Source organism: Erigeron canadensis, chromosome 2 (assembly GCF_010389155.1).
Source record: "Erigeron canadensis isolate Cc75 chromosome 2, C_canadensis_v1, whole genome shotgun sequence".
Taxonomy (NCBI): domain Eukaryota; kingdom Viridiplantae; phylum Streptophyta; class Magnoliopsida; order Asterales; family Asteraceae; genus Erigeron; species Erigeron canadensis.
Window position 1 is genome coordinate 45,653,040 of NC_057762.1, and position 12,336 is coordinate 45,665,375.

A 12,336-nucleotide genomic window follows, 5' to 3' on the forward strand; every position below is an offset into this window, starting at 1 on the left:
GGGGCGACTATTGGTGGTGGGGGCGGCGACGAGTGGTGTTAATAATTGATGTAAATATAATTGATGTAAAAGGTTAATGTAGATATTTTGGATAAATGATTGATATTGTAATTTATCATTAATGGTATTTTAGATAATTTTTTCATAACTAATGTTGTTTTATTTATTAAATAGTATAAAAGTATAGATTAGGTGTATAGGGAAATTAAGATTAAGAAATAAGGTATTTAGAGTATAAAAAAATGTTAAATTTTCTAAAATAGGAGAGATCAATATACTTTATAAGGGACGAGACAAAGTACCCGCGCATTGCGGCGGTAAGATGGTGGGGTGATAGGTCATAGAGTGTGATAGGTCATAGGAGGTGATATGTCATAGAGCGTGATAGTCAAATGCCTTAGCCATACGGGCTCCGCCATCGGATTTAAAAATTCGTCAAAAGTATATCGAATGACATCTCTAATGAAAGAACATGAAATTTTAAGAACACTCATATAATTTTTATAATTTATCGATGTACTAGAGAAATAAAATGATTTGTGGAGGAGAGAGAAAAAATGATTGGTTGAAATTTGAGAAGAGAAAAAAAAAATGAATGATTAAAATGTTTATAGTTATATTATACATTATACATTAATAAGTATACATCATTGAAAAGTTAAATTTTTTAAAAAGAAACAAATGTTTTATAAGTTAACAGAGATTCAAAACCCCACAAGATTTGAAAACAAAAGGCCCTTTCCCTCCGTCATAAACACTTATTACCGTTAGAGAGGGTATCATCTTCATCAGCCACCATTAATTTCCTTTCTATCAATCCGGGGAGAAAAAATGCCCAAGATTGCTGACATGAAATGCCCCAAATCATCCAGATCTAAAAGAAAGCCTCTTAGAGACATATCGACTAATCCGAATGCTTCTACTTTTGTCATGAAAAAGAAACCTAATAATAATAAGAATACTCACCCCCAGCAACATTCTTCCGGCCCAATGGATCGACTTCTTCTCGCTCACTCCCAACTCTCAGTTCTTATTCATCAGGTCTTTTTTCAATTGTTACAGATTTAATTACTAATTTATTAAAAATCTAATTTAGGGTTTATGTGTATCTTCTGTTTAAAATTAGCCCATATTCACCTCTTTATTTATACTTGATGATGATTGTTGGTTTGTTTTTATATTATCATATCAATAGTGATTGTGGGCGCGGGCGTGGGCGTGGTGTTTTCAGTTTTCTTTGTGTTCTTTTTCTATGCTAATTATATTTGGTATCATTAGGGTTTTGATAAACGGAGCCGTGTTTAATTTCTTTAGGCATTTCTTTAGATGACTTAAACATAGCCCTAATGCCATGTTTAACAAAACCCTGTATAAAGTGTAAACTTTAGGCATTTACATACCTTTTTGGGGTTTTATTTAGGGGTGTTTGGCTGGAAAATACAAAATCATAAGAGTGCGGACAAACTGACGAATTTTGCATTTATGTTATTAGTAGGGCTTAAGCAGGAAAAATGTTGTAGACAGTTGAATACCTGAAACTGGAAATATAATGTATCCTTCTTACTTATAGGACTATGTAACATATATATGACAAATCATCCATTTTTCAAACTTACAAGCAAATTTTGTGTTTTTTTTTTCTCAAATGGGTTAATCTCTTAATGTGCAGATCGATGAACTTGTTGTACAAGCAGTGGATAGAAAAGTGAGCAACACAAAGGACGTTGAAATGTTTGCTGATGTGCTGCAGGAGATGCAAACGTCACTGAAGGTTAATATTAACTGATGTCGGTATTAGTTTTGTGTGCTGTGTATTATTCTAACACTGTTCATTGATTTCCCAAATACAGCCATGGGTTCCAAGGTTCCAAAAAGTTCTTTCAACCAGTGCAACAGGCTCTGACAATCAACTGGAAAAGAGTTTTGCAAATATGAATATAGCTCCTTCTAGAAATGAGGAACTGAGCAAAGCTATTGACAGCCCATATCTAGACAAGCTTGATTTTATGGTCTCTCCTTCACCTCTCGTGTCTTGGCGTGACGATGGTGCTGCAGATGGTGGTAGAAACCTGTTTATGCTGACGCCTCTGCCTAGACCAACACCATTCACATCTAGACTAAAGAAATCATCCAAGTCGGTATTTAAGAAGATAAACGATGATGTTACTATTGGCAACAATGCTGTTACTGTTGGGCCAGTGGAGAGTGTTTTTTCATCGACAGAAAAGTTGATACAAAGGAAGAATTCTGTAGTTGTTTCTACTCCTTGCCTCAAAATGTCACCACCAAAATCTTGTATACTGTTGGAACCAGCTTCTGAATGCTGCAACAAGATTAATGGCACTAAAAACCCAACGATTCATCATCCTCTAGGTGGTGGGTCTGGAGGTTCTGAACCATCTAGCAGTGAACCCTCTGATCTGGCTTTGAAATACCCTGAGCTTTTTGGAATTAGGCGTGCTAATAAGCTTGGAAATGCAAGAAATGTCGTGGAGGAATCACCAGGTTGGGGTTTCTCACCACCCAAGACTTGTGTTCTGCTAGAACCTGGTGATGATCTGAGTAATGATACGAACTTGACAAGGGCTGGTGATTATAAAAGTGTTGTTTCACGCAATGAAGGTACATCTCTCTTCCATATGTTACAAAATGGTGGGTTGGATAATAGTGACATGGCTTTGGGTGGTTCGTTAACACTTAATGGTGCACTTTCTCCAATCATATATATATATTATATACGAGATTTAAAAAACTCTATATTTAGAATAACCCCGCCTTGTTTATAAAACGATTTGGAGATTTAGTGAATCCTAAATAATTTGGGCGACTTATGACCCGGTCGACCCATTTGACTGTTTCTGTTAACATTGAAAGGTTTAGTTAGGAAAACGAGTCAGAAGTGCCACCTCTAGTCCCGGGCGACTTACCTGTTTGGCCCTGTTAGAGATAAAAAAAAAAAGAATAGCAACTTAATTAGGAAAACGAGTCAGAAGTGCCACCTCTAGTCGCATGATGATCACTTATTGTATCTAGAATGGTAAATCTTTTGTTTCTTGACTATGAATTACTTGTGTGTACTTGTTACCAGTGATTGAAAGTACTCCTATGTGTAAGGATTTTGATACCACAATTCTAAAAGGCAAGTGCGCTGGTGAGAACACTTTAAAGAAAGAACTGTGGATGCGAATTGAAGCAACAATAGCTTATAAGTTTCCACCTAAAGCATCCGTTGATCAAGGGACTGCTAATACTAGTACCAGCAGAGGGTTCATGGACTTGTTGGAAGAGGCTTCTTCAGATGACCCGAAATCCATTGTTTGACTAAAGCTTGGAAATACATAAATATGTATGCACTAATGCACTTGGCTATAATTGAAAATTTTGACTATCGCAGACTTATAATGGTTTGTACTTTGTAGTTTCTGTCATCTTCATAATATGAATATATACTTGCAACATATGGTTATAAAAACCAAGAAAATCACGACTCGATTTTTAGTATGTACTTGCAACATATAATCTATTTATTAACTTTTGATACTTAAAATGAGAAACTATAAAAGTGTAAGTACTAAAAGCATAAAGAAAACGTAATTTAATTTGGACACGAAAAGGGTGCCGGTCTCCTTGATAATTATTGTATGGTTTCCGGGTTTGATGGTTGAAGACTTGAAGGACATGGATTATGCCAAGTAAAATGACAATAATACCTCTCACATGACTAACTTGCACGTAGGGAGAAAAAAAACTCATTTTGTATAGTTAGGAATGAAAAGTCGGATTTTCGAAAATCACAATATCTCAATATGCATCTAACCTTTTTTTTTTATATAAATATCTCAATATGGTTTTTTAGTTTAAATTTTTAATTTTTTTTATGCACTTACGATTTGTAATTCCTTCATCATTAATATAGATTATGCATCCGGTTTTCGATATATGTTTCAAGTTAAAATGATTTTTAGGTTGAGGATATTGCTAGATGTATGATGCAAAAGTCCTTCTTGAAATTATTAGGTTAGTTAAAAAATATAACTTGATTAATATCTTCACAACAACAACAGGACCCAATTCTTGCGCGGGGTATGGGGGAGGTAAGCTGTAGACAGTCTTACCTCTACACAAAGGTAGAGAGACTGCTTCCATGGGGACCTCCGGCCACAAAGGAGTGCAAGACGGAAAATGAGAAATGTTTAGACATCATACCTGTCTGCCGAGAATCTGAAAAGCAGAAATACCTGTCCGCTGGGTCCGGCTACTATGCGGGTCGAACGTTTATCAATCATGCGTCCTGCCGATATCTTAGAAACATGTTTGACAATACAAATATCAATACGAAAGCAAACATATTGGGCATATTAAACACATAAAAGTAGCAAACTACTACCTACCTCGAACAAGTAGTGGGAAACAACCAAGACAAACATACATATAAATAAGAAATGACAAAACCTGAAAAGATCCCGATTGAGCCAAGGCAGTAACTACTTCTAAACAACCTATGGAAAAAAAAAGGACCTTAGGTCGCCTAGCTATCTTAATCCTAATCCTCTCACCCGCTCTTCCAAACCATTAAACTAGTCCTAAACCCCTAGTCCTTTAGATAAACTCTCATTGGTCATGTCCTCCGACAGCTATTTTGGGGGAAACAAACACAAGAGTAACCTTCTCCCTCGGTTTAGGCCTCTCGAGACTCAAGGCCAAAAACCCCTACGAAAGGTCACAGAGAACCAAAGTCTAAATAAAAAGTCTACTTAATCTAAAACCCATATGCCTTACCCTCGCATTCCATTACCTCTACCTGGAAGCTCCTCTAACGCATTCGGAATTCTGTACTTCCACCTCCATCTACCTACCACTCTTCCTGTCACGTTAAAGTCCTCTGTAGCGTAGTTAAGCCACTTCTCTAGGCCAAACCTTCACAAACCTCCTTTGGCAAGGCAATATGGGAAAAGAAGACTATCTAGGTCGCCCCAAAAGTCCCACCCTAACCTAGTATTCTACTCTAATCCTAGTTCTCCATGCCGTCCTATCCGACGTCATGTCCTCCGACAAGCCAAGTTCTATTAGATCATTCGCTAATCGATCCTCCCACCTCATCTTTGGTCGTCCCTTCTTCGTATGCTATCCACGTGAATAGACAAGCCAACTTGATTAATATCTTCATTTAGCTTAAATGAATAGATTTTATACTAGGTCGGATAAATGTTTTATTTTAGTTAATTTGATTTCTTTTATAAACTCTTTACAATTCAGCTTTATAAAAGTAAAGAATATTCGAACATTGTATATGGGTTATTATTTACAAAAAAGGTAGTGATCTGTACACCACCTACTTTTAATCATACACCACCAACCATGTTTTATAGTATTGTACAATACAACAATCTAAAGCACATTTAGTGGTGTACCGCTAAAAATAGGTGGTATATAGATCACCCTTTACAAAATCGTAAGAGGGAATCCAATATTTTGACATATCTATATATCTATATCTATATCTATATACCTTATATATCTTATAAAAATTATAGGGTATGTGTTGAAACTTTATAATATTTGCCTATTTAGGACATGAGATATTATCCTTTTACCCTTACCTATTATCTTCCCACACACACCAAGATATTAAGTATGTTCCTTCTATCTAAACCTATTTGGTGTTATATTATAGCCCGTCAATAAAATCCGCTATGCTCTTTCTATCTAAACCTCTTTGGTGTTATTTTACAGTCCGTCAATAATATCCATTACTAACGCGCGAGTAATCATATATATTCATGAAAATTATAGTTAAAAAAGTGTAGCATTTTTAAGTATCCAATACACCACCATCAAAATTTTCTTTCTTTCTTTAAAACAAAACAATCAAAAACCCTTAAATAAACCCCTTTGAACAAACATCGTCGCAGTTACTAAAACCCACCGCCGATGGCTGCTGCTGCTACCTTCATCCACCTTATCGAAACTTATGTCGATTCATCTTCCTCTAAATCTCCAGCTCAGCAGGTTTTACTTATTTCATAATCCCCAATTTTTTTTATTTTCTATTAATTACCACAGTAACTATAACTAAACTAATTAATTTACTTTTATCATTCAGGATGCAAGTTTAGATGCCATAGCTAAGCTTCTTATTACTGATATCGTTACTCTCGAATCACTGGTTTGTTTTATTCTATTTGTTGGTTTATATTTTCTATTTATTACTACCATTTATACTTTATAAATATACTAGAAGAGTACCCGCGCGATCCTGGTACGGGTGGTGGTGGTCAGGTGGCGGCGAGTGGTGGTGGTGGTGGCGGAGAATAATTCAGGTTATTGATGCAATGGGGTAGTGTAGTTATCTTAGGAGTTAAGGGTAGCTGTTAGGGTATTATAGGTATTTCAGGTACATATTAATATACCGTAGGTATTTCAAGTGAAAATGGTTAAGATAGTGAATAAAAGGGAGGGACATTTTAGGTTATCAACTGAAAAAAATGGAGGGAAAATATATATGTATGGGGAAAGATAATTTGAGGATGGGGTAAAAAAAGTACCAAGGGATCCATCCCAACCGTCCGATCAAGGCTCAGATCAAGCATCTTCCTCCTCCTTCTTCCTTCTTCTACGACGAGACAACATCACCACCTCCTTCTCCGGCGACGGTCACCACATCCTCCTTCTTCCTTCTTCTTCGGCAAGACAACCACCGCCACCACCATCATCTCTGACCACCACGGCGCCGGCAGCAAGGGCTACGCCCGTACCTTATCAAACCGTCACCCATCTCTTCAATCGCCGCCCATTGAATCCATACGATTCCCATATGCGTCTGGTGACAACCACTTTAGAACGGATGAGGGCAACTCCCGTACCGTATCCATCGGAAAACGATGATTGCCGGAGATGTCACCGGAGATGAAGATGACCGGAGATGTCGCCGGAGATGATCAGTGGTGATTAGATCCGATGAAGATGGCTGGAGATGTCGCCGGAGATCATCTTCTCTTTCCATCCGATCTCCTGATCCAACGGTGGAGATTGATCCCCTTGTATTTTTTTGATTGCTTTCCTTATATAACCCACCCCTATGTCTATATATATATATATATATATATATATATATATATATTAAATGGCTTTATAAATGTATCTAAATCCATCCGAATTGTCGGATACATACAATAACGATAATGAAACTTCGGGATGTACGATATGAAATTATAAAGTTGCTGGATATATATTCGGGTAAAGCTATATACAGTTAAAAAACCCTTTAGACCTACAATTAACGATTGTGTTTTTCAATTTCTAGGTTATAGAGATGGAGATGTATTTAACTACTACTGATAACATTATTCGTGCTAGAGGTAAATTTCTATATTTCAAAATTTGTGATCGTGCTACGTTATGTCAGTTTTGAGTTAGTAAACTTGTGGTTAATGTGATTTTATGTTTGTTTTTTAGGCATTCTTCTTCTAGCCGAGTTGTTGACTCGTTTATCGTCAAAGCATATAGAGAAGAAGACAGTACATAGTTTGATTGGGTTTTTCTCAGATAGATTGGTGAGTTTAATCAAACTGCTAAATCAAGTTTGTCATTTTTCGCCACAGTATGTATATGTTTGACTTTAAACTTTCTTTTGTACTTATCAAACTTCCAAGTTTTGACATTTGACGTATTTGACCACTTATAGCTTATAAACCAGTGCCGGTTTTGATGATGTGGTAACTTATAAGACTGTCTCGTTGGCAGAAATTTGATGAATGGGCCACTGAAACATAATAGCAGTGAATTGATAGTTTGATACACACAAATTTAAAGATTTAAAATTATAATATACCTATAACAAAGTATGACAATTTGGTAGTAGCTAAAGACACGTAGCCTTGTAAGTGGTTATGCATATAATTTGCATACACACTGACATACAAATTTTAAAAATATTTAACTGAAAAAAATGATATGAATTCCAAATTTTCAGTCTGATTGGCGAGCGTTGCGTGGTGCACTTGTTGGATGTTTGGCTTTAATGAGGAGGAAAGGTGACATCGGTGTAATAAGTGGCAGTGATGCAACTGCAGTTGCTCAGTCATTTATGCAAAATCTACAAGTTCAATCTTTAGGACAACATGACAGGAAGGTGATAGACATATGTGTTATACATATAGTTCTTCACAAACCTTTTCATATGTGATCTCCGCGTGTTTGGCTCTTTTTATTTATGTTCGACATTTTGCAGCTTTGCTTCGAGATTCTAGAATGCCTTATAGATCAATATCCTGACACAATATTGGATGTGGTAAGCTTTCTTCACTTATTCAAAACTTCGTTTTTCTTTTTTGTAGTGTTTGTTATTGTCATATTTATGTTTGTATCATGTTGACCTTTTATTATTGTGCAGGAGGATGAGTTTGTTTATGCAGTCTGTGAAGCTATAGATGGTGAAAAGGACCCACAGTGCTTATTAATCACCTTTCATCTTGTTGAAATGCTCACACAGCTGTGTACAGAATCGTCAAGTTCACTAGCAAGCTATGCTGAGGATCTTTTTAGCATTCTGGGATCTTATTTTCCCATCCACTTTACACATGTGAGCCTACTCTGAAAATCTTGTAAGGTACATATATGCTACCGTTCCGAGTATTATCTCAATTTTATTTTATTTTTTCATTTCTTTTCTCAGTCAAAAGGTGAGGATGATGTGAAGAGGGAGGAGCTTTCAAGAGCATTAATGGTATTATGCACTTTTTTTTTATAGTCCTTGATAATTTTTGTTTACCGTTTCTAACAGTTTTTTCTCTAATGTAGCTGGCTTTTGCATCTACACCACTCTTTTTACCGTTTTCCATCCCAGTGCTTCTAGAGAAACTCTCTTCATCTCTTCCATCAGCAAAAATTGAAGCTTTTAAGTATCTTAGTTATTCTGTAGTCAAGTATGGTACACGTGGAATACTAGAACATCTTGAAGCTATATGGTCATCGCTTAAAGAAGCAGTTTTTAGTTCTGTACCATCTAACTTGACGGTGGGTCCATTCGAGGATAACAAAATTGTAGATGAAGCCCTCATTCTTCTAGAGAAGCTTATTCAGCAAGATGACAGCTCGTTTCTAAATCTTGTTCTGAAGGATGTGGATATGAACATGACTCTGAAATCCCTTTCGAATTATACGAGTTATGATGATATTACAATGACAGAAAAGCAAAGATTAACTGCAGTTGGTCGGATTCTATATGTCATAACTGCAGCTTCCATGGGTTCTTGTAATGCAATATTTCAAGGTTTTTTCACGGAGTTAGTACAGGGTTTGCTAGCAACGACCCAAGAGAAAAATCATGTTTCTGGAAGACTCAATTTTGGTTACCTTTATATATGTGTTGAATTACTTGCTGCCTGCAAAACTTTGGTCAAAACGACCTCGATAGCTTATCCTGAAAATGAGACATGGTGCAGCGTGCTTCATGGTTTCTGTAGTTCATTAACTTCTACATTTGTAAAAAGCATGAAAAAAAACACTCAGGATGTCTACAGTCAATTGGGGGGTAAGATATATATATATATATATATATATATATATATATATATATATATATTTTAGTTTAATTTTTTTTTTTTCTGTCTCTGACTTCAGTTTAGACCCAAACACTTTATTTAAAATGATCTCAATATTTTCTTTTTTCAGTTAGGGGTTTACAGATTTTGGCTTCATTTCCTGGAATTTTCTTTGCTGTATCAAAATCAACATTTGAGAATATTTTGGGAGAATTTGTAGTTATGATCCTTGAATTCAACAATACATCTCGTTGGAGATATATATTGAAGGCACTAATTGAAGTTGGCTCATATATTGAAGAATCTGATGATTCTGAGAAAAGGCAAAGCTTTGACGTTATTGTTGTAGAGTGGATGATGGGTTTGTTGTCCTCTGAAGACTTGACAATGCCTTTGTCACTAAAAGTTGAAGCAGTAGCTGAGATCAACATGGTCAGTTTGAAATACATGCTGAGATTCGTCCACAAACTGGACAATGCTATCTCTACCAGTTTGCACAAATATTGGCTTGATGGAAACTCAAAGTCAAATGAATGTGCGATGCTCCTGTTGGAATGCTATTCTGACAAGGTGCTTCCATGGTTTCAGAATATCAAAGATTCTGACTATGTGCCTCTGCATTTTGCATTGAATATTTGGGATGAAATTCACGGTTGCTCAGTTTTCTGTGACAGCCTCATGGAACAGAAACTTCTAGATTCAACAATGAATGCAATGAAGCTTGCTGTGGCATGTTGTTCAGAGGATGATCAAAGCATGATTCTTGATAAAGCCTTCAGCATACTTTCTTCAAGCACAAGTTTCCACCTGAATGAATCTGCTGTGTTTTCTTGTAGAGAAGATTGGATAATCTCATTATTTGATTCAGTAATAATAGCCCTTCGTCCTCGACGACAGTTTAATAACGATGAAGAAATTTTGAAGATACTCATGAGATCCCTCTCCAATGGTCATGTTTCATCAGCTCATGCATTAGGGTCTGTGTTCAACAAGATGCCCTTGGAAGAAGCAGTGGATATCACATTTAACAGCTTCATAACTAGGTTGTACAACGGTGACAGTTTAATAGCAAGCAACATAAATGTAAATGTCATTGTTGGATTAGCATGGATAGGAAAAGGATTAATTATGAGGGGACATGAAAAGGTAAAAGATGTGATCAAGTTTTTTCTGAATTGTTTGATTTCAAATAGTGGTTTTCCAACCTCGAATGGAAGCACAGATTCGTCTGAAATGACGCTCATGATGAGAGCTGCTGCAGACTCATTTAGTATAATAATGAGTGATTCCGAGGCTTGTTTAAATAGAAGATTGCATGCTACCACTAGACCACTATATAAGCAGAGGCTTTTCAATATGGTGATACCGATCTTGCAATCATCACTAGTCAAATCAGATTCGCCAACAACTTGCAGATCCATGGTGCACCGGGCCCTTGCACATGTCATATCCAATACTCCACTGAGTGCTGTTATGGGTGATGCCAAGAAGGTAAGCTATAAATAATCCGAGTATCACTACAATATATATGTGGACAGTTTTATTTGCTAATGTTTGATGGCATGATGCAATTTACTATTTCACAGCTCGTCCCTTTGGTAGTTGATGGTTTGACGATCTTAAGTGAAGATGTTCAAAATCAAGACATTGTATATAACCTCCTCCTTGCTTTCTCAGGAATGTTGACTGATGAAAATGGTGAGACTTTCTATGTGTTACAGTAATATATTAATGACGATGCGAAAGAATTACTTAAGATTTAATTTATTTTTTCTATTGCATATGCAGGTCGGGATGCTATAGTAGAAAATGCATATGTCATCATAAGGTGCCTCAATAGGCTTGCTTTCTACTCACACATGATGGTATAACACTATTCTATTAAACTAAGCCTTTTATTTTATCTATATTTTGTCTTTTTGTAGCTAAATTAGTACGTTAATAACACGTGCAGCTGGTACGTGAGACGGCAATTCAGTGTCTAACTGCCATGTCTGAGCTGCCCTATGCTAGGATATATCCTTTCAGGCTAGAGGTTTGTTTTCTGCTTCTTTATTTTTTTTTCCTTTCTAATCACTTCAGTTCAGCTATACATTTATGTGCCATCTTTTCACGTGTTTGTATTCATCTTCAGGTGCTACAAGTGTTATCAAGGGCTCTTGATGACCCGAAGAGAAGTGTCAGGCAAGAGGCTGTAAAATGTCGGCAGGCATGGTTAGTTGATCTATATCTGCATAACTCCACAAGTTCTAGATCTGTTCAGAATGTCTTTTTGATGTCTTACACGGTTTTTGTTATCTATCACACAGGGCCTCAATCTCATCTAGAAGTCTTCGTATATAAATTTTTGTTAGAAGAGATATTTTCGGCCCCCTCAGTGCAATATTGTGTCCAATCATTCAGCTTCATTGGCTGGACTAATATAATGCTACTGCAGCGTACATAATCCATGCATCTAACTCCAAAATTTGGATGGTATCTGTGACCCACTTGAGTGTATCAATCTCTTGTTTATGTAGTTTGACTATCAATTTTTTATATTTTTTTTATAGGATTAGTGTCACAATTCCGTTGTTTTACTTTGAGACATATACGCTGTGGTTTCGAAATCATAAATTCATTTGGAGCAGTGTTTTTCCTTTCAACATTACAATGCACTTGCAGATGTACTTTCTATGGTATTTAAAAATAGCGAAAACCTGACCGGGTGCCTGCATCCTTGTACCATTCTGCTGCTCTAAAGATTTATGTTAATGTAAAGCCTTTTTTTGTTTTAACATCAGCAACACAACCA

At 36.3% G+C, this 12,336-nt stretch overlaps 2 protein-coding genes across 2 annotated transcripts; both read left to right on the plus strand.

Annotated features, from left to right (window-relative positions):
- The first annotated feature begins 751 nt into the window (after window positions 1-751).
- LOC122589827 lies at window positions 752-3,501 on the plus strand. Its single transcript, XM_043762148.1, has 4 exons — window positions 752-1,041; window positions 1,670-1,771; window positions 1,851-2,622; window positions 3,089-3,501. Exons 1-4 carry the CDS (start codon window positions 832-834, stop codon window positions 3,319-3,321), a joined length of 1,317 nt encoding a protein of 438 aa, XP_043618083.1. The 5' UTR covers window positions 752-831; the 3' UTR covers window positions 3,322-3,501.
- Window positions 3,502-5,850: 2,349 nt separating this feature from the next.
- LOC122586301 (MMS19 nucleotide excision repair protein homolog) lies at window positions 5,851-12,187 on the plus strand. The gene is made up of 15 exons (XM_043758303.1): window positions 5,851-6,009; window positions 6,104-6,166; window positions 7,304-7,358; window positions 7,456-7,553; window positions 7,973-8,131; window positions 8,231-8,290; window positions 8,393-8,581; window positions 8,675-8,725; window positions 8,800-9,532; window positions 9,673-11,033; window positions 11,129-11,240; window positions 11,331-11,407; window positions 11,497-11,577; window positions 11,677-11,756; window positions 11,852-12,187. The coding sequence occupies exons 1-15, from the start codon at window positions 5,932-5,934 to the stop codon at window positions 11,883-11,885; spliced, it is 3,231 nt and encodes a 1,076-aa protein (XP_043614238.1). The 5' UTR covers window positions 5,851-5,931; the 3' UTR covers window positions 11,886-12,187.
- Window positions 12,188-12,336: the final 149 nt, after the last annotated feature.